The 27,032-nt window shown below is 36.9% G+C and overlaps 1 protein-coding gene across 4 annotated transcripts in view; it reads left to right on the forward strand.

The window, feature by feature from the left end:
* The first annotated feature begins 2,666 nt into the window (after positions 1–2,666).
* The window catches only part of uvssa (UV-stimulated scaffold protein A), a 43,980-nt gene continuing 19,614 nt past the window's right edge, over positions 2,667–27,032 (forward strand). Inside the window, exons 1-9 of one of the 4 annotated variants that reach the window (XM_088630972.1) lie at positions 3,213–3,637; positions 4,073–4,165; positions 4,649–4,773; positions 5,328–5,661; positions 6,213–6,333; positions 6,998–7,399; positions 9,308–9,417; positions 10,333–10,461; positions 24,198–24,300. In XM_088630972.1, the coding sequence (XP_088487098.1) occupies positions 4,136–4,165; positions 4,649–4,773; positions 5,328–5,661; positions 6,213–6,333; positions 6,998–7,399; positions 9,308–9,417; positions 10,333–10,461; positions 24,198–24,300 (1,354 nt within the window). In that variant the 5' untranslated portion in view covers positions 3,213–3,637; positions 4,073–4,135. Of the gene's footprint in view, positions 2,922–3,212; positions 3,638–4,072; positions 4,166–4,648; positions 4,774–5,327; positions 5,662–6,212; positions 6,334–6,997; positions 7,400–9,307; positions 9,418–10,332; positions 10,462–24,197; positions 24,301–27,032 lie in introns of those variants that run through there. The other 3 variants (XM_088630979.1, XM_088630985.1, XM_088630993.1) reach the window with 3 other exon arrangements.

Here is a 27,032-nt window from a genome sequence, read left to right on the forward strand (position 1 = left end):
GAGTGAACTCATGTGCTGGTAGTAGGGGTACGATGTTGTCATAAAACACTATATGACAGTCAGATAAATCAATCGTCACGTGGTGCTTAGTGAGGTAGTCCCATCCTAAAATAACAGGGTGGCTTGCAGTGCGTGTGACGTGGAAGACTTGAGACAGGGAGTAATGTGCAATGTGTAAGAGAGCCGTGACCCGTGCCTAACATATATAGAAAATGCCCAATCATAGATGAAGCAAGAGTAAAAGATTTAACAAGGGGCTGAGACTTTAACAAAGGAACTGACCTACGACATTCATCTGCAATTATAGAAACACTAGACCCAGTATCAACAAGAGCATTCATTTCCATTCCCCACAAAACAATTTGAATAAAGGGTATGGGAATTATTGATGGACCCATAATGCTGTCAGTTTGGACCAAGTTGTTGGTACACGCTGGTATCTGGTCCTCAATACCAGCAGCTAGTAGTTTCCCTGAAGGTCTCTGGGAGACGAGGTGTTGTCGCCAGCTGCCGAAGCAAAGTGTACACGTCGTGCTGGCGAGGACTGGCGAGTGTGTGGGTGCTGTTCATTGGATCGTGATGGAGAAGGGCTAGGAGAGCGTCCAGTACGGTGACGGTGGTGGGTAGGTGGTGGAGAGCGGGACAAGTAGCGTACCTCATAATCAGGGTGATGATGGCGGACGCTCTCGGGTGCAGGAGGATTGCAGTGGTGATGATCTAGGCGTGGCTGGCGGTCCTGGGATAGTCATCCTGAGCAGTCAGCCTCTCACCAAGATAGTGGTGACAGGTAGGTGGAAGATGGTCCATGAAATGAGATCCCTCAATCACAGCACACGCATGGTGTGGCTGGTACGCAAGTCCTGACACAGTACTCTGGAGGTGTGCCACCTGTTCCGTGAGCCGGTCCTGCCTGTCACCAGGCTGGTTCCAGTGGAGTTGGCGTATTTCACTCATGTCTGGGCTTAGTTCTGAAATGGCAGCAGTTAATTCACTAATACCCAAGGAAGAGTTTGGCCTAGGCTGTGGTGGTGAAGCAATTCAAACTGGCATAACAGAATCTGGAGCAGAAATATGAAAAGCTAACTGGGCCTGTTCGTACTGTGTGGCAATTTGCAGTGCATTCTGCAGATTTACTGCCCCGTTTTCATGTTTTTTGAGTTGCAATGATGAGTCAAGTCCAGCCACAAATCTGTAAAAAATGTCACACTGTTTTGCTTCGGAACCTTATGTTGTAAAAGCCTCATTCACCAAGTTGGTTAAAGTTGCTGCATATACTTGTAGTCATTCATAAGCTTGATGTGGACGGGCATTCAAATAAGTTTGAAAAGTGGCTGAATATTGAACTTGTCCAAAAACCACTTTCGGTATGTTTCGATAACTGTCCACTCACGATCAAGTGCTCCGTCTTTTGTTTCTTCAAACAAGACAGTATACTCTTTTCCCTCGGCGAGATGTTCATTGTCGGCTTTGTCGTTATACAGCACAATACCAGCTACCCACAAATCGATGATCTTAACTCTTTTTACATTTTTTTAATTAAAATAAAGAATTTACAAATACAACAAGAGGATCAGAAACAGGTACAAGAGAAAAAAATGCAACAGAAAAAAGCATTTAACCACCAGAGGTAATGAAGTAATTATGTGATTTAATTGTATTTTTTTACATATATCATGTTTTCCTTGCTTTATTTCTCAATTATTAATAGAATTTAGTGTTTCAACATGCATGCGTTTCCTGTAAAAATTAAACTCAGCACTCAGTTTTTTACAAAAAAAAAACGTTTTTCTTTGTACAACATTTCGAGTACCTCTGGCATTCATGAAAAAGGCATACACAAAAGCAGATAACTAACTCTAAGATTGTCTCTAATTATTGAGTTTTTCAAAGAACCAGAACTATAACAGTCCTTAATACATAACTATAACATTCCAAACTAACACTAAATAAACACTAGTATATCCTGCTATAACAAATAAAACCAAACATAATCATTAACTGAGCAGTAACTGGGAGCGAATCTCCTTCCCGTCCACAAAGGCCCTCGCTCCCACAAAGGAGGCTCTCCTCCCCTCTCTTCTGGCAGCTTCAACCTGGGGCCACAGCTGGTTCCTGGTGCTCCTGTCCGCGGCGAACAGGTCCTCTGCAAACCTCAGTTTGTTCTCATTCAAATACTCATTCCCCCTCACCGTCCTCTTGGTGAACTGTATTATAATCGTTCTGGGGCGCACTCGCCCGATGTTCTTAACTCTTCTCCTTGCTTAACACACTCCCGCCCGCCTAACTCTTCCCCTTCCCGTGTCGTCACCACGACCTTTCACCCTTCAGTCACATCTGAAACTTACAATTAGTTTTAAAACTCAAAATTCTGAACATTATCCAAATTGAGCCTTCATGCTTATAAAATGCAAATAACCAGGTAACAAATCCCTGTGACAAAGCAGTTAGGTTCTAGTAACCGATTAATGGTGGAAGATATGTATCTGTGGCTTTTAATATTATTTTAAATAATTAGATAATAAGGCTATTGGCATTAGGGGTTTCTCCATTACTAAAATAAATTATTTTAGTGTTAAAATAGATTATTCTGTTTACTTATACTATAGTAAGGTTTCCCGTTTGTTGTTGTGAACACTATACATCTACCTACTATGGCCTGTAGAGGGCGACCCACGGTACTGTCTGGTAGTTTAGCTACCGTAAGGCTCAGGTTTTCAAAGTCTCCTCTTCTGGCGTCAAAATAGTTGTTTTTTTTCCATACTGTTGCTGAAAAGGAAAATGTAATTTATTTCCCTTATTATAAATATCAGGCAATAAAGGCTGCCACATCACCACAATTCAATGAGACGGACATTAAACTCGTTTTTTTAAAATTGTGAGCTGCAACAAAGAACACTCATTGGACCCACTGACAGTGCTGGGTAATTTTACTCTTCTTTTTTTGCTCTGCATGTACTTTTGGGGTTTAGAAAAAGCAGACGACAAACAGATTAAAGTAAAAATTATTTTCCGTAACAGTATATCTTTAAATGTATTAATTTATATGATAAAATGTCATAGCTTCCTGATACCACTTCTGTATTGTGTTATACAACGCTGGGAACTTGATGTGCGCGGAAGTCCTCTTTCTAGTTTCTGATTGGCTGTCAGCATTCTTTGGCTTTTGTGATTGGTTCCTTAGGACTTCAATCAAACCGATCACTTTCGGTTGCAGAGACGTATTTGGATAAGTTAGAGCATGTTTGTAATACGCGTTACCTGGTTCAGGAGTGCTCTGTGTATTTTATTGCAATATTGCTTTCAGCAATGATTCGGGCATTTAGATATATTTTTTTGTAAATAAAATATTTGTGTATGTATTCTGGCCTTGTATGATGTCCCGGATGTAATATTTGGGCACAGTAGGCAGGGACAAGTACAAATTTAGAAACACCTAAAGGATGCTCGATTAATTCGCCGAATAACTAAAACTGAAACAAATCGCTCTATGTTTTCATTAGATACAAATTATTCCTTACAGAGAATGTAGGGCATTTTGCGGTGCGCTTTAGAGTATCAAGGAGCTTCCGACTCTTAACACAGGGCAGGAGTACTACACAGTTAACGACTGTTGGTCTTAACAAGATACAGCATTAAGGTATGCAAAAAAGTCTCCTGAGAGCAAGCATAAGAACGAACATTACTGATGAAATGTGTGCTTTTGATTTACAAAATAGTATCTTAAAGCTATATAGCAGAAAGTACTTAGTGTCATAAGCTTTATATGACTTAAAGATCTAAAAATTAAGGGCTGATCAACCCAGGCTGTTTTGTTGCAGTTAATTGAAGTTGTACAATTACAGTAAAACAATAAGGTTTTTAATTTTACTTTGGTTGTCTAAAATGCAGTAAAACACTACAGTAACTTACAGCTATTAAAAACTTAACAATCATATTACAACAGAACACTTTCTTTATACAATAGGCATTAATTTTGCATAACTGACAAATTTTCATCATCTGCTGTAGTCTCACTCTGTCTCAGTAAGTTTATACATATCAGCTGTATGCATTGTGCTGGATTTTCCTTTAGGCATCTTTCTAACAGCAGCCCAAAAGCCTGCTTTGGGGAATTAAGTTGATTTAACTGCCAGAGATGTTGTTACCAGAGGTTGTTCAAGGAAAGGTATGAAAAAGTAACTTGACCTATCCTGTAGGAAATGGCTATTCTAGAATGGGGGAAAATGTAGTTAAAAGGTTGACCATTACTGGTCCTACAGAGCCCATAAAGAGCCACAGTCCAGCAGTTGTAATTGATTATCTTTAAGTTAACAATTTCTAAACACGTGGAACAAGTTTACATGTATGCGTTTTGATCACTAAAACAGGTAAATTGTTTTAATATGCTGTGTAGCAATCACATGAAATGAAAAGGCCTCCACTCTGTAGCTCTCTAGAATCACAGATGTCCATTCTTGACTTAACGTGACCCATTAACTTAATAAACTGATGAAAACGCCATGTTCCACGTGTTTACAAATTGATATAAGGGTGATAATGAGATTTGTATTGCGGCTCTCCAGGACCAGGGATGGCCACCCCTGGTCTGTGCCCTCTCTTCGAGGCTCCGAGATTGTCAGACAAGGTGTGTTTTCTCTCTCCCTGGAAGCTGCAGTCTGGAGAGATGGATCATGAGCAGCGTGAGCAGCTCTCTGACCTGGTGGAAGAGCTGACCACCTCTGGGGAACCTCAGCTGAACCCAGCTAAGATGAAGGAGGTGAAGAAAATATGCAAGTATGAACTTTTTTCCTTTTTTTTGTGTTGTGGGTATTATTGACCTGTTTCTGTGGCTCAGACGGGGTTCTAATTATTGGCTTAAAAAGGGAAAAAGCTCAAGGAACAGGAGATCTCTGAAAAAACTTTTGTAAGGAAGAGCACCATCAATGAACAATGCTTGTTTTCATCTATTTTTTTCCATTGGATTGGTTGAGAGTTTTCAGCAAAATTTGTGGTTTGTTAATCTAAGTGCCTTTCTGAATTAGACTGCAAAAAAGAAGCAAAATAAAGTGGAAGTCGTGTAAATTAAAATGGTAACATTGGTAAAAGAAATACACTATATAAGGAAACTTGATACAGTGGTATATATAAAAACATAATTATGTTCAAGGCCTTTGAGTAAAAGCTGGGGAAATATCAGGAGAGCACATATAAATAAGGAGGAATGACCCGTCTAACTGCTGAGATAATCAAGGGCGTCTTTAAAACACTTTCAAAAACTTTGGATTGTAACTGGAAACAAAGTGAGAGGCCATTCAGGAAAATTGTTACCTTTTCGTTTTTATTTGTAGGTCTTCCGATGAATACATCGATCATGTTTACCACCTGATCATGACACAGCTCAGCCAGCAACACGCGGAGATCCGTCTCTCTGCTTTCCAGATTGCCAGTGAGCTCTTCACCCGTTCACACCACTTCAGGACACTACTCGTTAACAACTTCCAGCAGTTTCTGGAGCTGACTGTAGAAACAGACCCCTCAGACCAGCCCCTGCCTCCTCCTAAGGAAGTAGCCCAGAAGCTCAAGACTATGGCCATCAAGTCAGTGCAGGAATGGCAGAGCAGTTATGGAGAAGCCTACAAAAAACTTGCTCTGGGATACCACTTCCTTAAGCAGGTCAAAAAGGTAAGAATTTCCACCTTAATAAATGATAGCTCATTTTCGAATCTCATCTGTGCAGTGGAAATACATACCTCTATCAGCTGTTCCTTAGTTTACTATCAATTTAGAAAGTTGTAATGCTGTTACCATTTTTACCAGTAGAGAGAGAAATACCACAAAGATGGTAATAAGAACATAAGAGATTCCCTAAGCTTCAAATGTATTAAAATGTGATTATTGTCATTAGGTAAAGTTTTACTGTATATAATTTGGTATAAAATATTTAGTGAATTTTGTATGGGGAATTTTAGCTTCTGGAACTGTCCAAACTACACTTTCCTCAACAAATATGTTTATTAATAATTTGAAACTGTCCACAACAACATTCTCCGTCATGAAAATAATTATATTTTGTCTTTCTTTTTCTGGGGAGGGATTTTTTCTGTATTTAATGACTATAGAACCTAACTCCGAAGTACTACTGAAAATATTAAAAGTTTCAGCCAAGATAGCAGTGCAAGCATGTGAAACTCCACTTTCTGTGAAGGATTGTGAAACTTTGTTTTTTCTCCAAGGTGGATTTTCAGGATGTGCAAGCCAGAACACTTGCAGAGAGGAAAAGGGAAGAAGAAAGACAGAGGAGACTAGAACGGATTTATAATGAAAAAGTCAAAAGGGCTGAAAGGGAAATGCAAGGCAAGACATTTTAAGTTGTTTTAGTCCTTTATCCTGACTTCTCTGAAGCATTGCAAGTACTTCTTTACTTTGTTGTTACTCTAGTGTATTTGTCTGTGGTTACTGGCAGCAATTCATAACAGCTGTTTTTTTCCTGTTTTTTTAAAGACTAATACTTTTCCTAGCTGTCATTGGTGTTTTCTAAATGAGGAGCACAATTGTCAGCCTGTTACTGATGTACATTGGGTATTAGTGTCCTCAGTATTTGGCAAAACATTGACTTTGATGACTCACTGGGGACCTGCATGATGCCACTAAAGTCAGCAGGTGATGCGCGACTCCTGTAGTCAGTGCTATCTCTCCTGTAAGGCATTTAGGAGCTTGCAATGCATCTATAGACAAATGACTGAACACAGGTGGGTGTGTAAGTAAAGTGTGCCAGCAGGTTCTTTTGTGTCTCCATGCAGGAGCAGCTGTAGCTGTGAGCCACATCCTAATGATCATTTCTATGGTAAAACTCACTTGTAATTTCATTATTAAAAAAAATCCATAAAACAGATGGATTTGGGCAATAAGCATTTTTCACGGTGAAGGCTCAGTAGCCTTGTAGGTACTGTAGATGTCCACAAATGTCTTTCTACTATAAAAGGTTCTTGTGTTGACACTAGGTTTATTTTTTAAACAGAGGCCTTCTCAGAAATCCAGGACTGTTTGACCGAGATGGAGAACTGTCTTAAGCTCCTGATACCAGAGCCTTTTGACTTCAGCATTGCTGACCCACAAGGTGCCAACCCAGAACCAGGAGCCAGTGACACAGCAGGACCGTCTTTGCTCTTTTGTCAAGCAGTGCACTCTGGGAAGGAATCCCCTACCATTGATGACGAGCAGCCATGCTGCAGCAAAGGCCTGCAGTCTTTGTCTGAAGGGAGTGTGGGCCAGGAGAATGGGACAAGAGCAAGTGTGCAGGAGAAGGAAGATGACAGCGAAGAAGACTCAGATATGGAGTCTGTCTCGGACCAAGAAATGTTCATTCGAAACACGGGCATCATTTCACATAAGTACAGCTTATCCCTTGATATTTCCACAGGTGTGTTGGGTTTGCTTCTTTTTTAACTTTTTCAATACATTTTTTTTAAGTTGTCTGGACATAATTGCATCTTTCTTATTTTATTTATAATAATACTTCTCCTTTGTCAGTGCTGTTTTATACTGCTTTTGGTACAGCATAATAAAGCATAAATAAATCCTATCCATAATAAATGGAAATACTTTTGTTAGAAGAAACTTACTATCCATACATGTTTTATAAAGTATAAAGATTTTGAATATTGATTTGGTATTTTCAGTGTCATTTTGATTGCCTCATTAGTGAGAGAGATGATAGGGAACAGGTGATGAGGCGATTTAACCTGTTGAAAGGCAAACCTGCTGAAAATCAGGAAAGACAAATACAGAAAATAACCCTTTTAGTCCCCTTTAGTGTTCAAAGTTTTGTGTAGACCACCTTAATGGACATTACTGAGTACAGGGCAGACATGCAGAACAGTTTTGTACGACAGGCTAATCGATGAGGAGGTCCAATGGTAATGATCTGGTGGAAGTCACTAGTCATAACTTAAGTCCACTTGTAGTGATTACTGGCAACCTGGCATCAGTATGGCATCTTCTAGTAAGACCTGGTTCCTCCATTGTTACCAAACCACAGACTGTGTCATGTGTCATGCTTCATTCCAGCAAGACCACACTCCTACTGTTGCTGTTAGTGTAACAACAGCCTTTTCGGGAACATGACAGATATAAAGTGGAGGCATTATTTATCAGGTTGAGCATTTGTGGGGTGAGTAGGGAGGAAGTGTGGCATCTCTCGGCTCAGAGACCAGGGATTAGGCGCATGGTTGTTCTCTACAAGAATAGGAGAGCATCCCACAAGACCAGAACTGCAACACTGCCACACACACACACACACAAGATACATACATTTACAAATGTATATTAATCTGACTAATTTATCTGCATCATAGCTGTTCACCAACTGATAAGTCCACCTGCTACAAAATGTTTGTTTTATCATTTTCAGAACTGCTTTGTTAATTTCTTCTGTTACAAGTTTCTTTTGACGTTCAGTGTACATTACAGGAAATAAGGTGAATGAAGAGGCAAATCTCTGAAATTAGTCTCTAAACCATTTTAGTTTCTAAATTGCAGAATACATGATATGTAATGTATAAATATCATTGTACACATTGGTCTATATATTGTGATAAAATTCTTTTGAGCCTAGTTCTGTCATAGAGTCATAATACATTATGTTTAATGGGTCACCCTTAAATCAGAGGTTTCTTAACAATTGGAACAATTGTTCAATTAAGCTTAGATGTGCTCATGTGAAATTAAGATCCACTGCCTTATAGTTCTCAAGAATTACATATGCTCATTGCTGGAAAAAGGAAATTAATTTCCAAGTGTTTACAATTAGTGAATTAAGGCTGAGCTGTAAATCCTGTTGGACTGTGACTCTACAGATTTGGTTTTCCCTTCTCTAAAATATCAGCCTCAACGTGGTTATTTAGAAATTGAACACCAGGGGGCATCAGATTACAGTATCCTGGAACTTGGTGGCAGTAAGCCATTAAACTTTTCTATTACTGTGGCATCTCAGAAATCCTGGAATTACAGGATAAGTATTTCATTGAAGAGATTTCAGGTCTTTCATGTTTTCAGAGATTACAGTTTTTACATGACATTGTCCATCTTAAATCTCTAAGATTCTTATAAGCTTGTTTAAAACTTGAATGTACTGTAACTGTATAAAGCTCTATTATTAGACCAATGTTGTTTTGAGCACAACATCATTTTATTAGTATAGGCCTAATCCTAATAAATGATCTTTATTGAGAAAATACTAACTTCATTGAGAATATTCTGCTGACTGGGGAAGCTTGTGTGCAGAGTGGTGTTTTTTTATAGTTTAGTCATTTTCATTAAACATTTCCAGATCTGAAAGTGCAGGAGACTGAGGACAATGATGCTGTAATCAACACCATAAGGGATTTACACCGACTCATCACTACAAAACACCTGCCTGCAGTCTTGTCCTGGGTCCAGGTACTGTTAAAATTGTCTATTGAACCGTGCGTCACTACACAGTGCTGTGTGTAACATAAACAGAAAGTCCATACAATTTAAGAAAAGAAAAACATGGGTTTGCTAGAAATGTTTCTTTCTAATTATTTATTTTCTCTTATACTGGATTAATTTAACTTGTTCATGCCCCCCTTCCTAACTACCAGAGTAGATGATTCCTAGAACAAAATAGGAAAAAGAATGAAAATCATATTAGAATGAATATGGATGATTCCTGGAGTACCCCTACTTTATATAGTTAAATAGTTTTCATAAAGTATACTTATACTTCTGTAAGACCAGGGATGTGCAATCCTGGTCCTGAGAAGGAGGTGTTTCAGTTGTTTTTCTTCTGCTCTGAACAACCTAAATCAACTCATTACTGAATCAACTAGGACATGTATAACAGTTTCTCCCAGGTTTTTTTTGTGCTGGTGCTTTGAAGAGACTGAATAAACCTACAGATACAATGGACCTCCTGGCCCAACTCTGTTAGATGCCCTTTGGAAATGCCAACTGAAACAAAGTTGAAGTAGTTTAGGGAGCTGCGTCAGCATGCTTAGGCTGCAAAGGAACCTAAGAAAACCTAAGAAAGAAAAGAAAGGAAACGATGTTTCGGCTGTGGAGCCACCCGAAAAAGGCTCCACAGCCGAAACATTGCATTGCCTTTCTTCTCTTTTCAGCATGGAATAAACTTATTATTTGTTCCAACTGAAATAGTTTCTGTATATGATAGTTACCTTCTGTACGTGAGAGATGGGGCCTTATATTATTGAGGATTGTGATGACTTTTCATCAGTAGAAATTCTTAGGGTCCTCTGGCCCTATGATTACTCCTTATCTTGTTGAAGTGCCTTATTTCTAAAAACGCATCAAGTATAACACTTTCCACTTTAGGTCTTTACTAAAGCGGGGGTGAATGACGACCGACTCAAACAAGCGATAGATTGGAAGAAAGCCTTGGAGGTGACTCTGAAGAAACACCAAGACATGCACATAGACTATAAGAGGAGAGATAGGAAAGTAGTAAGTATCTTACTCATTTACCTGCTGAGTACCAGGAAAACTATTTACTGACATTTCCTACAAGACTTTTGATCCTTATATGCCTTGTCAGTTAATTAAATCTGAAATATTAAAAAAGTATTCTATCTTAAAGCCTTATTTCCCTGGCTCTGCAGTCAAAATAACAAAAAAATAGTGAATGGACAGAGGAATTATTTTATCGGGTATGTCAATGGCAATAACAGACCAGCAGGGGGAGACATTTTCAGTTTTTTGGTGGGATGTAAGCGTTGGCCAGAAATTTCTGTTGAACATCCAGCTTATTTTCTTGCAGGCTGACTTTTTCAGTCTATGCCTTGATAATTTGTACTATTTATATACCAGTAAGAAATTTCAGTAATTAAAAATGTTTACTGCTGTTTCAGAATGCACATAATTTAGATATAATCTTTGTTTATAGTTTTCTGATTCAAGCAAAATGAAGTTAAAATAAAAAAAAACAGGATTCTTCTGTAGCATTTGTAACCATCATCATTACAAATGTACCATGCCATAAAAAAATGTTGAATAATTATCTCTAATTAAAATAAACAGATCCAGTATGTTACAGGCTTGAAAGATTATCTGAAAATAATTTCATGTTTCTAGTCAGGAGTGGTCAAAAGAGTGCATTAACTGATTTAAGCCTTGAAAATGTCTTTTTTCCCTTTTCTTTCGAATGGGTTTTTTTGCCTGTCAGTTCTCGTATCAATTAGTTACCTGCATGATCATAAAGAAATGCAACGCAAGAAAGGATTATTCAAGAATACATCAATAAATCTTTTGATCAGAGAGCAGAATATAGAATGTTTCACTCCCATTTGCGCACAATTCCTACATAACATTTCGGACATTCTGTCACACAGTCTTCATCGTGAATTACCACCTGTTGACAGCTCTTTCTTAATAATCCTCCAGAGTGTATTTGTGCTGGTTGGACTTTTCTGTTCAAATCTCCTGTCAAACTCATTCCATAGTGTTAAGGGGTTAGAGGTGAAGATTCTGAATATCAGCTTCAGAACCTGTTGCTTTCCTAATTTTAATTTGGGTTTGATCTGTGTTTAGTGTGTTTAGTGTTTAGTCGACTTCCTATGAACGTTATGTGACTGACATATTGTTGTAAGGAAGTATGCAACTTCTTACTGATTGTTACCCATCATTTAACTGCTCTGTACATGCTCTGTATTAGTGTATTAGTGTATTATGCTCTGCTCTGTACTCTGTATTAGTACATATGTGGTTGCATGCCTAAGAAACTTAAATGTTCAGTAACTGGCTCCAGTACAGTGTAACTTTGTTATCTGGATATCTAAACATTAAAATGTCTTAGAAAATATGTACTTATCTTCAATCACAAAGATAATCATTTTTTTTAACTATGCCCCAAAATCAAAAGGCATCAGTACAAACTATACTATTAGTACTTCTGCTTTAATTAGTAATAATAAAAATAACTGATCAGTAAAGAAACATGAGTGTTAAAATACACAGAGTAAGACAATAAAGACAGATTTCTGTCCTGGACGCCACGGTACCGTAGCTTTTAATTGTCAGTGATTAAAGACCTGTAGGCATGTTCACTTGTACTAATTAAGATAGTAATTGGCTCAGAGAAGTCTTTGATATCTCAGCTGGAATGAAACCCAGTCAATGCTGTGGAAACCAGGAGTGTAGGTCCCTGGGGTACAGGAAGTTTTCTTAGTGTCACTGTGCAGGCACTTGCATGGGTAGTGTGGTAGTGTGCTGTTATACAATGTGTAGTTGACTTTTATTAACTAATTCACTGCTCTGCTTTGTGACCTAGCTACTGTTACTTTTTGGTTTGTGGATTATATTTCTTTAATTATGATGATGGTAGTGATTATTATAATATAATTAATGCAGACAATGGAAGTGATGTACGGTGCATTAGATATTATTACAAATGAAGGTTTTCCACTTTTGAACATGGCTTCAGACGTCATATAGTGGGATTCTGACTTTCACAGAGAAGTAATGTATAAGGCAGTTATGAAACACATTAATATGACAACTAAAATCATTTTTTAACTGTGCAAAAGAGACTATTCAGTTAAGGAAATGGAGCTCCTTGACAGTGATAAAGCACTGTACTGTTAACCATATGGGTTTATCAATGTCAGGCTGAATTTCAAATGCAAAAAGGCTTTGCTTTGTGATAAAGAAACAACTGGAAGCCCTTTATCATAATTACAGTTTTTTCTTATAAAAAGAAATTCCATTACTTTATTCACTTTATCACTGGTATGACACAAGGAACGGAATTGCTTTTTGATACAGTAAACCTGTGCTGATTAAAGAGATCAAAACAAAATAATTTTAGTCTCTCCTCCTGTACCAAGGCTTCACATATACAGTAAGTGGTAGGTTTCTGTAGTTTGTTAGGAGTAGATTCCTGTAGGTTAAGTGGTGGAGTCTCTTAGCAGTCGTCTTACAGCATTGGACAGTAAAGTTGCAGTAACAAAATAAAAAGATTTTGAAGAAGTATGGTGTTGTCATCTCGCATAGCTTCACAAGAACTAACAAATAAATAACCCAATCAATCATATATTGTAATCTATTATATAGTAGCCCATGTATGGTACTGTATGTAGTACTGAAGTTTAATTTCAACACAGCCATGAACTAAATATTTACATTATGACTCTATCACTGAATTTAAAGAATGGCTCATTGTCATTAAGTTTCAAGGGCTTTTTGAATGGCTTGTTCACTGTGAAAGTGCCCTTCTAGGGTTTATTGAGACAAACCGAATCCGCCAGGGGAACAATCTATCAAAACACACACCAAGCATTAGCAATATATACACTGGATAGTCATTGCCAACCAAAGACTATCCGGTATATTTTAAAGCCAGCATTCTAATACAGCAACAGCATTTCTTGGTTTCTCATCTTTTTCTCATCATTAGTCCTGCCACTAATCTGTTATAAACACGGGTAGCTGAGTTGTCAGTAGTTACCATAGTTATTTTGACATATGGGTGTACATTACTGTTTGAAAAAAATCTCAAATTGTGTGTTTGCCCTCAGAAGTGTTTTAGCATCTGTAAAATGTTTATTGTGCATAGCATGTTGGAAATTCATTGATTTAAACATATCAACCAATTAAGGATATTTAATTACAGCTCAAATAATAGGGTGTTAGTACAGTCATTTATAATGTGTAAATAAGTTTTCATGAAACTTTCAGGATACCTATTCTGAAATTTTAAGTCAGAATTCAGCTGAAAATATGGTACATTCCCCAGTTTTTTAATGTTTATTACTCTACCTTATGCCCCTAAACAACCTTTGCAAGTTATCGTGAAACAACATGTAGATTGTTTTTAGTTTTATCTCTAGACCCTCAGTAATTGGTTATGGGAGGCAGTCGTAGATGTATACAATTTCGACAAAGCTTGGATCTTACATTTAAAAACATTAACTCACACCAACAAGAAATATTGTATAGATTAGCATGAAATATTGTATAGGATAAGAGATCTCACCACCACTGTAAAAGAGCAATAACTCGTGTGTGCTTTTGCGTTTTTCTTCAGAACAAAACATTTCTATTGCACAGTTGACGGTATTTAGGTTTTCTAAGATATTACCACAGTGAAAATACATCCTTACAATCAGGTGGAAAACAGTTGTTTATGCTGCAACTCTGTTCTTTTTCTTCCTTCTTATGATCACGCAAGATACTGTAGGTTGACAAAAGACTTTTGTGTATTCTGAGCTCAGGGTCTAGCTCTTGGGAAGAAACTTAGGAGGGTTTGGGATTTTATTCATTACCTGATAATTTTATAGACATTACCTGTCTAATTGGAGAGTACCGTGATCAGATTAAAAAAGTGTGCTTTGTTTTTTTACTTGAGCAATTTTGGAACTCAAGTTAAGGAAAGCATTATCGTAGGAACTAATGCAAGCAAGAGTTCAGTTGAAAAAGTGGAACTGAAACAGTGATCCTTTCTTATCTGTCACGCGGGCAGATGTTCATTGTGAGTCTTGTGTCTTAGAGTTCTCCAGGGAAATTCATGAACTGATGAAGTCAGATGTTCTCGCATATCAGAAGTACCGCTGACTTGTGGGGGAAGGACAATGTGAAAGGACAAATGCTAGCGAGTAGATGTCCGTTGAGGTCAAGAAGAGGTTGACAGTGGCAGGCTATTTTTTTGTTCATCTGGTGAATGTAGGCCCAGCTAAATCTGTGATTTTTTTATCTTGGTTACAACATATTACTAATTAATTAGGAAAATGGTGCATATAAATAATGACAAAAATGTCAAGAAATGAATATCTTTTTAAATGTTTGGGGCATTGTTTTTAGAAAAGGTCTATCTACATGGCTAGTTATGTTTAGTCTATGACATAGCTTCCTAGTCCTGGAGGACTACATACAGTATACCCTGCTAATGCACGTGTGTAATAGTCAAAATAAAAGCAGTTCAATAGGATTGGAGATTAAACCTCAGACACATGTTAACACTACTGAGATTTTAGTTATCTTTTGGTTGTATGATTTATGGTAGTAGTTATGAATGACCTCGACGTTATTAATACCATTTTACCATTTGAAGTTGTATTGATTCTTTTTCTGGGTGTTTCGGACAAATTGGGTGTGAACGTCCAGAATATTGATGAAGAATGGGATATGTTTGTTTTAAACTTGAAGAGCTCCCCATCATTGATTATGTTAAGGTATTGTATCTCATTAAAAAATGCCATCCATTGTTGACTACCTCAACATTGTGTACTGCATTACAGAAGATACTGAGCTCCTTGTTAAATGGCATGCTCGATAAAGAAAAAACAGGTAATGTTTAATGTCGCACTAATCAGTTTGACACCAAACAAACTGCTTTTTACCAAACTGGTTTTACCAAACAGCTTTGTAGCCATGTTTGGGCATGTTTCACTATAAGAAAATTTGAGACAACTTGAAATTTGTGTAAAAGTATTCTCAAATTAGAATTTGGAAGCCAAGGCTGCTATACTGTTTTGACATACCAGATGTTTTCCTGGACCGTGTTTTGAACTGTTTAAGCTGTATTTAATAAAGCTCTCTATTTGCACATCCTTCCTGATCACTGTTAGTTGTAATAAAAAAAGCTGTTGTTAAGTAATGTGACAGAATCTGTCCATAGGGAAGCATATTTAATCATACGCCAGGAAAATTGTGTATAGCTTTAAAGTGTGATACTGTTTAACCTCCCCCTCCTTCCTTGCCCCATCTACAACCTCTCCAGCCCCCTGTTTCTGCTTTCCTTTCGATGGAAAATGTTTAATTCTATTATCCCATGTGCCTGGCTGTGAGTAGAAGCACCTGAGTTATTGGTTTGCTGTAATAATTTGCAAGACCTTCCAGTAAGAGAGGGTATTAGCATATAAATAGCAGATGCACTGAAGACCATCACAGCTGAGTACATTTAATTTTTAGTTTATAAGATAGAATGGGTTTTTAAATGCATAGCCATCAAACTTGCCAAAAGACAAATGAAGTTTAGAGTTCAGTTGTCCGAGGATGTCTCAGAAGATCATTTTTTAAAAGGATAACAGACTTATTTAAGGAGTGAGCCAGGGGAATGGTTTCCTGGGCAGAAAGTAATTGAGATTGCTTACTGAGTTAATTAGACCATACAAAATATATTGGATGGCAGTGAGAACAGTTTAGGCTGGTGGAGTGTGTTTTTCCTTTTAAGTGGCAGATATTTAGCCTGCACCTCATTATCTTTTTGAGCACCTTTCAAGAGAAAAGGTATGACAGCAGCGCTAAGATACATTCCATTGATAAAGAGCAAAGTTTATAACGGACACACGACTTCGGTTGCTTTACATATCATTAATATGCCGTGTGATTCTGCTGTGGTCTTAGGCAAATTTGTCTGATAAACTGTAATAGTTTAATTTTTCTCCATATTTCTATGCTGTCTTTTCTCTGCAATACCAAGTTCCCAAAAAGCTGATGAAAAGGGCTTGTTTCTCACAGATACAATGGTGTTGGGAGCTTAACTGGACCTCAGCTGTAGTGCATTCATTTTTGGTGGTAAATGTTGGAACTTGCCAATACTAATTTAATCAGTGTCCTGTTAATGTGAAAGGGAATTTATGAATAACAAAAAAATGGTCAGCATAATGTAGTGCGAATGGAAAGGACAGAAACATTGTTAGTTTTAGTTTGGTTCATGATCCCCACCCAAGGCTAGGAGTCCAAGGCGACGCACTATAATTTTTTTTTACAGAAAAAAATCTTAATTGATTACCATTTTATTTGTCCTGTATTTGCAAATGTGTGTATTTTTAGTCCATTGTTACTGGTCATATGCGATATGACATTGAAATATGTTTGCATCCCATCTTTTGTTTTTTGTTTGTTTGGTGAACTGTTTTTAAAAATCTATTGGAGCTTAAAGGGTCTTGCAAAAGTGCTTTAAGTAGGGTTGAAAAAAACATAGGAAACTACAAGGATTTCTGGTTGTAGAAAAAAAATCCGCTATTAACAAAAGAGAATTAAATTGTAGCACGGTTACAGTCATGATCTTTAATTAATTACAAGGCCCAGTCTTTCTTTCAGTTCACTGAAAAGGTAATCTGAATACATTTTTGGCTGCTTTAACTTTCCTTTGTGTGTTGAACAAAAAAGTAGTTTAATTCTCTGAGTTATAGAAGGAATGCAAATCACCTAATTTTTAAAACTCAAGCTTCACGGTTTAAATGTAAATTGATTTCAAAAGGATCCCAAGTAGAGGGGCTTCTGTTAGGCGTCCTGTGTCAGCAGAAAGCTGCCTTATATAAGGTAATTCTCCTTTATGTACACTGCTATACGAGAGTTATGACACTGCCTTTTAAAGTTGGCAGCCATGATATTATCACAACAGAATTAAAGTGCATTAAAAATAAAATACCATTTATTGGCCAGGACTTTCTAGTGCAATAGTTATTTTCCCCTTCTTTTTTCATCTATCAGCCGAGAAATAACTGCTTTGGATTAAAAATGGCAACCTAAATAAACAAAGGAGTAGCTTTAATCTTCTGTGGCAAAATTGTAAGCGGGAGGGGAAAATAACGTCTTATGGAAATAATAAGATATGCTCAATGAGATACTCTTGGTGCTGCTTCTTTCCTTTCACTTTCTCTCAGAAGCACTTTGAAATGGATTAGATTACTATACAGAAAATGCCTTTCTAATACACTTTGCCAAAAAGTGATTTCTTCTTCGTATTAATTTGTGAATACAGAAAGAGAATCTTGAAATACTGAGACATTTAAATGGCATTATAGAAAATGACTGCCAGTCTATTGCTTGTTGCTCACATGTTTAAAGAACAGACAACAGACGAATTATATAGATTAAATATGTTCATTTTCCCTTTGTTTATCTTTATTCCTTTTTTAGTCTTTTCCAAATGTGTTCCTGTCATATTGTGTTCTTCCACAGAATGTCTCTTGCATTTCACTCCAGGGATAGCTGTACCATTTCGTCTTTGGTTGGCAAAGAGCAGTGATTTTATATATATTGACAGATGCAGTACAAGTGCAAGATTATTTTTTCTTGCTGCTCTGGAATCTTCTAGAAATAAAGCGAATGTGGCCTTTAAGCAAAGTACTGTGGCAGCAGTCAAGTCAATTACGTGGAAATATCTTTATTATAAAAATGCAAACAAATGTGTGAAAATTAATGAGCTACAGACTTTGTTTTTGCTTAATATTCCTTTCATTTGCAGTTAACCGGCATAGAGATATCTGGGTTTGTGATATTGAGAACAAAAAAAGCTCTTGAAAGTTTCCCCTGTAGAAAAATCTGTAGTTATTATCTCTGTGGTGAGAAAGGATTATATCCGACTGAGGCATCAGTTTATGCAGGATGAATAGTTATCTTTCATTAGTGTAGGTGTTTTTTATAGATCCTCCTGTCGTTGAAACTTTATTATGTAATACAAATAATAATGAATGATATGGAAAATCAGGAAAACGGGAATTTCAGTTGGATATCTTAAAGGAGCTTTTGTGACATCACATTACATTTGGGATGTAATGATGTGATGATATTTTTTCTGCAGGACATTATACATCACAATAAATAAGACGGTAATATCTGTAGATAAAGATAAAAAATCATAAAGGTATAGAAATCAGTAATGAACTTGGAAATGCATCACAGTGACTTCTGTATGCTCTTGGGTATGAATTGCCTTCTGGTAGAAAAAAAATCCTTCACAGAAAATAGTTTATTGTACTTATTGTACTATTGTACTTTTGCGACTATGAAATGCAAAATTTGAAGCCGTTGCATATGTTGAGCACATGAAGCAAAATTCTTTTAAAATACCCATTCTGTGAAGAGCACTTAATTGCAGTTTAATTAAGACAGGACTTGGATTTGAGTCCTCTATTCTGGCATTCATTAAAGAGAATGATAGTTCAATCAGAAAAGGGTTAAAACGGATAGAATGAGAAAAAGATAAAAATTCAAAGAGATACTGAAATTCTTTTTTGTTCATTAGTCCTAAGTTTAAAATTGATCTGGTGAGTAATTAAGCATTATAGAAGGCGAATTGCATTGGAATAATAATAACACAGACAATGCCCTCCATAAAAGAAGGGCACTAACAGTAAGCATAATGTTTTATGAAAATGACCCCTATATTTAAAAAATGGCATTATATGTTATGCATTGTAGCACCAGGATGGTTCATAGCTACCTTTTGAGGAAATTAAAACACATAAATTCTGTTTAGCGTTTGATGCACACGGTTCCTGAGCCGAGAACCATAATGCCCTGCAAAACCTTGGGTTGCTTTTCACCTTTCATAAATTCCTGGGTAAGATTCTATACCAAAAAATAATTTTCAGCTCCGTGGCTCATTGTTATTCAAACTTGATTGATTGTCGTCATTTACTCAGTGGGGAAGTTAAGTGCCCCTGTCATTTCTGAAGAGTATAATTGGGACGTTTCACAGGTCAGCGCTGGTGACAGTTTTCTCTTTTGATTAGTGTTAGAGTGATAACAAAAATTACGGGCCCCAGTGATAGATTATCTTTGAGAGACTACCTGCAGCCTGTGCCTTTTGTGGGAGGTAGAAATAAAACGGAGATCCCGCGACCTGCAGGATAAAAGGAAGAGCATTGAATTCCCTTTTTCAACACAAGACATTCGATTTACTCTGCGATAGTCCTGATCAGGGGTTGCCTATGTGCTGCCTAGTGGCTTCAACAGGCTCTCACTTGCCTCTTATTCTGTGAAGCCTCAACTCACATGGTTATAGCAGTTTGTGAAGTTGAGTTCTCAGTGATGATATTTCAGTGCCAGTCTCCCAGATAAGTGCATTAAAGCTGAGACTAACAAGTAACTACTTCCTGTAGTAACTAACCAGGCATCTTTCCTGTCTGAGTTGCAGCTTCCAGGATATTTTGAATCTACTAACTGCACAGTGTCTGTTTAACCTTTAATCCACAGAATGATTTCTGTGTCTTTCCATGCTGTGTTCTGCCATACGTTTCCATTTAAGACATATTGATTTAAGGATGATTGAAAAATAATTGGGAAGATATAAACATACACTTGTAGTTACATCATGCACTTTTAGTTTACTGCCCTGTTGGGGTGGTTAGTATTTTAGCTCAGGGTTTATGTTTTATTCAGACCTATATACATCTTGTTTTCAGTTTCAAAATATCATACTGTATGTTCAGTTACAAGATCTTATAAAACTAAAAATAATGATAGTGCAAAGTCAGTTTCAGCTAGTTTTATGTGCTCCGTATTGTGTGAGATTCTCCATCATGGACTTTTTTGAGTCATTAAAAAAATTATTTTTCATAGAAAACGAATAAAAAGAACCTGGGGGTTGTGACCATAGGTTTTTAAAGATTTCTTCTGCATTTTTAAAATGTGGAGACTGAAGACTTCTTTCATCTTCACAGTGTTTTGCATAGCACTGGTCAGGCTGGCGTTCGAAGAGAAGTCATTACTTCCTGTAGTTTCCAACCAGGGCCTGCTGTGTAAATTGCAGCTTCCGTGTTTACAAGTCAACTTACTGCGCAGTGTGTGTTCTCTGTGTCTGTTCGTGCTGTTTTCATACCACCCTATGAAAACATTCAATGTTAGAACACCTTCATTCTGAAATATGGAAGGAGAGTTGATTTTATTAGGGCCACACACACTGGATCCTTTGAAGACTTGGATTTTACTGGAATATCACAAGCTACCTCAGAGGTGAGGGGCTTAATATCCCATTGTCACCAGTCAGGCCTGCTACACAGCCACCCTCTCTTTGTTCACTGGATTTCTAAATGGTTATCAGTAACCTACGCACTGAAAGCTCAAGCTCTCGTCTGAACTTAAAAATAAATGGCTCATGGTGTTGCTGAACCGTATTCTCTGGTTATCCTTAAATCTGTAAGCTGTGTTTCATGCTTTGCAAGTCTTTTTAGTCACCTCAGGAATAAATGGAAGGGATTAACATGTCCGGGGCTGGGTGTCTGAGTGGATTGGCAGGGGGGAGACAAAGCCTTTCACCTCTGGGTCACTGGTTGCTTTATAGCCCCGATGTTATGGGGGGAAAAAGCAGCTGAAAACAATATCAAGGTGGACTTTGGGGAAATTAGTCCAGGTCTCAACCCCATTTCACATGGGAAGAACACCTTGCTATCTTGTAACATTGCCATTTCCTAGAGAGAACAAGTCTATAATGCTAAGCATTAGGTAATTGTATCCATAATCTATTTATTGACTGGATTATTTTGTTCAAATGTTGCTACTTATCACAAAGATGCTGGAGCTAAATAATTATAAAGCCTTGTGTGCAGGCCCCAGAACAAAAGCCAGCAATGTGTTTCATGAAGACTATAACCCCTCTGTTGTGTTTGGCTGCCCCACTGATAGCAATGTTATTGCACTCCGTTAAAGTAGTGAGGTATCGGATTGACATTTTCTATTGTACACCTTGACTTGAACACTGTTCCCTCCTAAAAGTTTTGGGACAGCATTGTCTAAACTATTATTTTATCTTTACTGTCAGGGAATTTGTATGAATTGTAACTATAATATACATTTTGTTTTGGGTCATTCCATCAATAAATTTGAACATTAGAACCAAAACATACTTTTCTGTTCAAGTAACTATAGGTATTTGAACATTTTAAGTAAATGTCAAAGAGTAAAGGTCAGTACTTGTTTTGATGTCTTTTTGAATGTTTGGATACCTTTATAAAGTCTGTTATCCATTTTGCTCAACATATTCATCATTTGAGGTTCTTTGCCAAGACCTTCTGATCTACTGTACTTAGAGTTCTCGCCTGCTATTTTGAAATTCTTTACTGTTTCTTAAATGTTTTTTTAAATTGACTTGGTCAGTCTATGATTTTCCTGATGAAGTACTTCCTTTGCTGGGCTGTGTAATTTGCTTCATTATAAGGCTGTAGCACCGCCCAATACGTATGGAAGCATTTTCTTCTGTGAACAGACAGAATGTTAAAAACAAATTTCAGAATTCCTGGCTGTTCACAGATCTTCCATGAGCCAAATCAAATAACAACATACCTGACAACATACCTGACCAACCAAACATACCTGTCAGTTAGTTGTCCCAAAACTTTTGCTTCCTTGAAATGCGCTAGCAATTTGTTTAATTGATTCAGGAATGTACAACTGAATTGACTTGAATTTAAAAAAAAATGTTTTTTTATCCAAAAATATTTTATGAACTCTATGAATTAGAGTTCATTGTGAATATTTTTTACTTCAGTGTTCCTTCCGCTGTGCTTTCAAAGGGCACCGTAAATGAAACAATGAAGTCTTCAGCCCTTTGAATAACAAATCATTCGAGATTGACACCTTTTGGACAAAGCTACAGTCTTTACACACTTTTATTTACTGTTTGGTATTAATGCCCACAGTGTTAGCCTTATACAAGGCCTCTCGCTCTCATGTCACAACAGTCTTTCACTAGCAATAGATTGTATCACAGACGGAGAAAAAAGTGTTCTTATATCCAGTTGCAATTAATAGGCCACTAGTCAAAAAACAATTGGATGTGGTCAACTGGAAATTCCATTAAGGATCAGAATTAAATATTCAGACTTCCCTGTTATTGCATAGTTGGGTATTCTATGTGCAGTAAATCTTACGAATCACAAATAGTTGAGGTAGGTCCCATCTGAGTGCTAATCAGCTAAAAGAGAACTGCGGATGAGCTTCTAATCATTTCATAATCTCCAGGCAAATAAACATGTGAAAAGAATCAAATGAATGGGTCGATTTTAAGTGACCATAAAATAAAGAAAAAAGCTAAAGACAACACTGTTTTGTTTGGAGTCTGTTGGGACTGGTGTCAAAGATGGTGACTGGTGTCAACTTTGTTTAATAAATAGTGTATGGATTTAATTAGTATAGCGGCACAGAACCCATTCCTTATTGTTCTTAATAAATCGCAGCGTTTTACTCACTGTAGTTTTTTTTCTGGAAAAAGGATCTACAGTATATTTCATCTTAGTTTTTAAAAACTTGGCATGTTTTAACATAAAGAACAATAAGCTGGATTTATTGAAACACGTGGTTTTATTGCTCCTACATGCAGAAAGTATTTAGTCATATTTAATTCTGTGGTTATCCCTAGTCTTGCCACCACATAATGTTTCAATATTATCACAGCAGTTGCATGTGCACTTCTCTTAATCTTTCCAAATGCTCTTTAACGTTTGTTTTTGCTGGGTGCCATCGTTTGCTTCAGAAGGAAATTGGCTGCCCTCCCAAGTACCGGAGGTATCAGTTGTGCAATAACTTGAGCTGACAAGGTTCATAGGAATAAAAGGTGACGGAGGAGACTTTTTCCTAACATGCTGTATGGATTGCAGTGCTGTGATGAATTTAGAATGTAGAATGCTGAAATGAGTTCTCATTTTAACTATGGAAAATAACAATGTGAAGAAGAAACGGTTTGCCTGATAAATAATATCAGTTTATACACACAGCACACCGGATTCACTCAACCCAGCTGTCTTTTGGTAAAAAATACAAAATAGGAGCTCTCCTATGAGTTTTCCTTTGTCTCAGAAAATTCTACAGGAGAATATCAGGCCATCTGTCCAGCAGCTGAAGCGCATTTGGATCTTGCAGCAAGATAATGTTCCCAAACAGACAAGCAAGTCTACAAGAAAATTGTTTTAGAATGGCCAAGTCAAGGTCCAGACCTAGAACCCCATAGAAGAGTCGTAGCAGGACCTGAAATGAATAGTTCTTGCTAGAAAACCCTCAAATGTTTCTAAGACGAAGCAATACTGTATGTAATGAAGGAATGGGCCAGAATTCCTACACAATGATGGGTGAGAGTCTGGTTACCAGTTACAGGAAGCGTTTGCTTGCAGTTATCAAGGTTGTACCACCAGTTACTGAATCCAAGGAGGTGTTGACTTTTTAACACGGGGGCGCTGGATGTTGTACGACTTTGATTATGAAATAAATTAAACCTCTGTCACACTTTGGTGTTATTTGTTCACTCAGGTTCCCTTTATATATCCATAGGTCGCACACGAAGCTCTGATAACATTCAGAGGCGAAATTATGAAAAGGTTCAGAAAATCCTGAAGGGGAGAAATACTTTTTCACCAAACCGGATTTTTAAAAATGATTGATTAAATCATTGTTTTAAAAAAAGTATTTAGAAGCATTTGAAGTTGTGTATTGATTTGAATCCCACGTCTTTCCCCCTCCTTTAGCCGAAAGCAGCTGCAGACAGCGAGGAAGAGGATGATTTTGAGGATGTCCCGGAGAAGGAGGGCTACGAGCCACACATTCCAGACCACCTGCGTGAAGAGTATGGTGAGTTTTCTCAGCTGCGGGGGACCTGAGCCATGGACAGCAACAAGCCAAATAAACAGAGTCATTATGAAGCAATAAAGGGAGAGACCACCTGAATAATCTATTGTCTTGCACCTTTCTAAGATGTAGAAACATAGACATCCAGATGTTCATTTGCCAGTATATACAGTACAGGCTGCTCCCTTTTCCTTATACAGGGAAAAAAGGCAAGTGCTAAAAGATAGGTTTCTTTTGGGCTAAAAGTTGTTTGGCCTAAATTCACCATTGTTTTGACCCACAGGTCAGGAAAAAATGCACAAAAATCAAATGTTTGAGAAAAAAAAAACACTTTCAACATTCTAACCTGTTTTATTTTTTGCGTTTAAAAACAGTCACAGTAATACGTTTGACCAAACGTTAGTGGTAATTGTTATTGTAACTTTTACACAGCACAAAAACATTTATTTTGTACACCATTTCTGCTGCATGTTACATGTTACATGCATGTAAAGAAAAATTGGGAAGATTCAAAGCAATTAACATCATATACATTGATAATATTTCATAGCTTGTTTTTTAAATGATTCCAACTAATGTGAAGTCCTTAAAGCACATCTTCAACTCAGTTTAAGACCAAGGTTAAGAAAGATGTTCTAGAAACGCCCCATCTAGGGTTAGAGTTTAGTTTTCCCAAACTACACACAGGAATATTTTTGATGCCTTTGCTGTGCTGTGGGATGTATTTGCAATACAGGGAAATTGTTTTTTGTTTTTGCTGTTTCCCAGAAAAAAAAAGTTTGACCCAAACTCTCAATTTGTTTGACTTGCGGGTCGCTGCAAAAATGGACAAAAATCAAATGTTTGAAAAAAGACTTTCTACATGTTAACTTATCTTATGTTCTGTATTTAAAAGCAAACATAATTACATGTTTGCTGAACTTTAGTCATCATTGTAATCCTAACCTTTACACAGCACAAACACGCCTGTTTTTTAACTTGTCCTTGTGGTGCACAGTTAAGTGTGTCTTTAGTGGTGACCAGCTGTGAATTTGATTTGCTACTGGGTTGGAGGTTCGACAAAGCTAATTGAAATCAAAGAACTGAAACTATATAGTAGATCTAAAGAGATAGAAAAACATTAAATTATTATATTTTTATTCGTACGTATCCTTAAGATGAACTTTCTGTGCCAAGTAATAAAATGCCATTGCTAATTCGGAATTGGTAGCAGCATCTATAAAATGCTTTCACATCCTTAAAGTTCAGTTTAATGCAACAAATTTGAATTGAATGTTGTTTTTAATGGTTTGGAAATTTCCTGCCATACGTTTAAGGCCTTTCTTTATCATCTGCTCTTTAAATAAATTTAAGCCAAAGACTGGGACTCATTTGGTTAGTGAAGTATGTAATGATCTATGGATGCCAAATTAACAAAACAAGACCAATAATGACCTCTCATTAGCAAGAGCCATCATTTACACCTCCCATCTGGTCTCCTGAAAATGTGAACAAATGCAATGAAAAGCTTTCTGCAAATTCACATGTTTGTGGAGCATTATAGTAAATAGGAAAAGTAGTACAGATCACACATTTTTATTATGCAAAATTAAGGCACTTTAAGGTGATGTGTCTGTACCAAAGTCTTAATGTGTTTCTATGAGCATATTCACATTAAATAACAATATACACAAGACGTATATTTTACGTGTATGACTCTGGATTATTAAAATATACTTTAAGAATGATTTAATTAGTGTTATTATTTTATTACCAGGAAGCTTTTGATGAGCTAGCGTTTAGACTGAAGTGACGTGTGTTTTGGTAATCAAGTGTAAGATCCACATGATTTCTGCCTCTTATCTCCTGTCAGCACCTAGTCATTGTGTGGCAAGAAGGGCTTGGCCATTTCACCTCCTTGAGTCCAGTGTCAAGCTGCCGTGTAATTGAATAGAACAATTACAGAACTGCTGGAAATGTCTCTGCTGGAGATGTCTCTTGTCTGGCATTGCTGCTGGAATGTATGTATAGACGAAGGGGTGTTATTAATAATCAACAGGAATTTCAGAGCCTATGTACATAAAGTATCAAGGTGTGCTGTTGAGGTTTTTATGAAGTGAATATGCTGTGATGCATTTCCAGTTTCTTCTTATTTCCCTTATTGTGAAGAAATAAGTAATGATCTTACCGTATTATAAATTGGGTAAATCAACTGAATGTGGAATTTGTCATGAATGCATGTTTATTGTCAGTATCAACTCTTAACTTCTCTGTTGAAACATGCTTTTCACAGAAGAATCAATTACTGTGCAGCATATTCACAACGAAGATGTACAGTACACATATGTTAATTTACTGTTTTTAGAAAAAAGGAATAGATTTTACAAAAGTCTTTTTCAGAATATTAATCAGTATATATTTCAGTATAGTTTAGTAAAGTAATTGTAAAATTGATTTATATACTAAATCTTAATCTTGATTTGCTGTAATCTCTTAAAAATGTAAATTCCATTTCCTATGTAAGCGGATATTATGTGTTAAAACCCGTAAAAGGAATACAATATAATGTGGCTGCAGATTTCAAATTCAAATTTAAGTATCTTGTAGTATCCTTCTTACTCTCTTGTTGAAACGAGACGTTATCTTCCAGAGAAAAACCGCAAAGCCCAGCGCTAAGGAAAACAAGCTTACTCTTAACACTCTTTTTTTCTTTCATTCCTTCACTGCACTTTTCACTGAGGAGCTTTTATCTCCCC

This window comes from Lepisosteus platostomus, chromosome 1 (assembly GCF_059453375.1).
Source record: "Lepisosteus platostomus isolate fLepPlt1 chromosome 1, fLepPlt1.hap1, whole genome shotgun sequence".
Classification (NCBI taxonomy): Eukaryota; Metazoa; Chordata; class Actinopteri; order Semionotiformes; family Lepisosteidae; genus Lepisosteus; species Lepisosteus platostomus.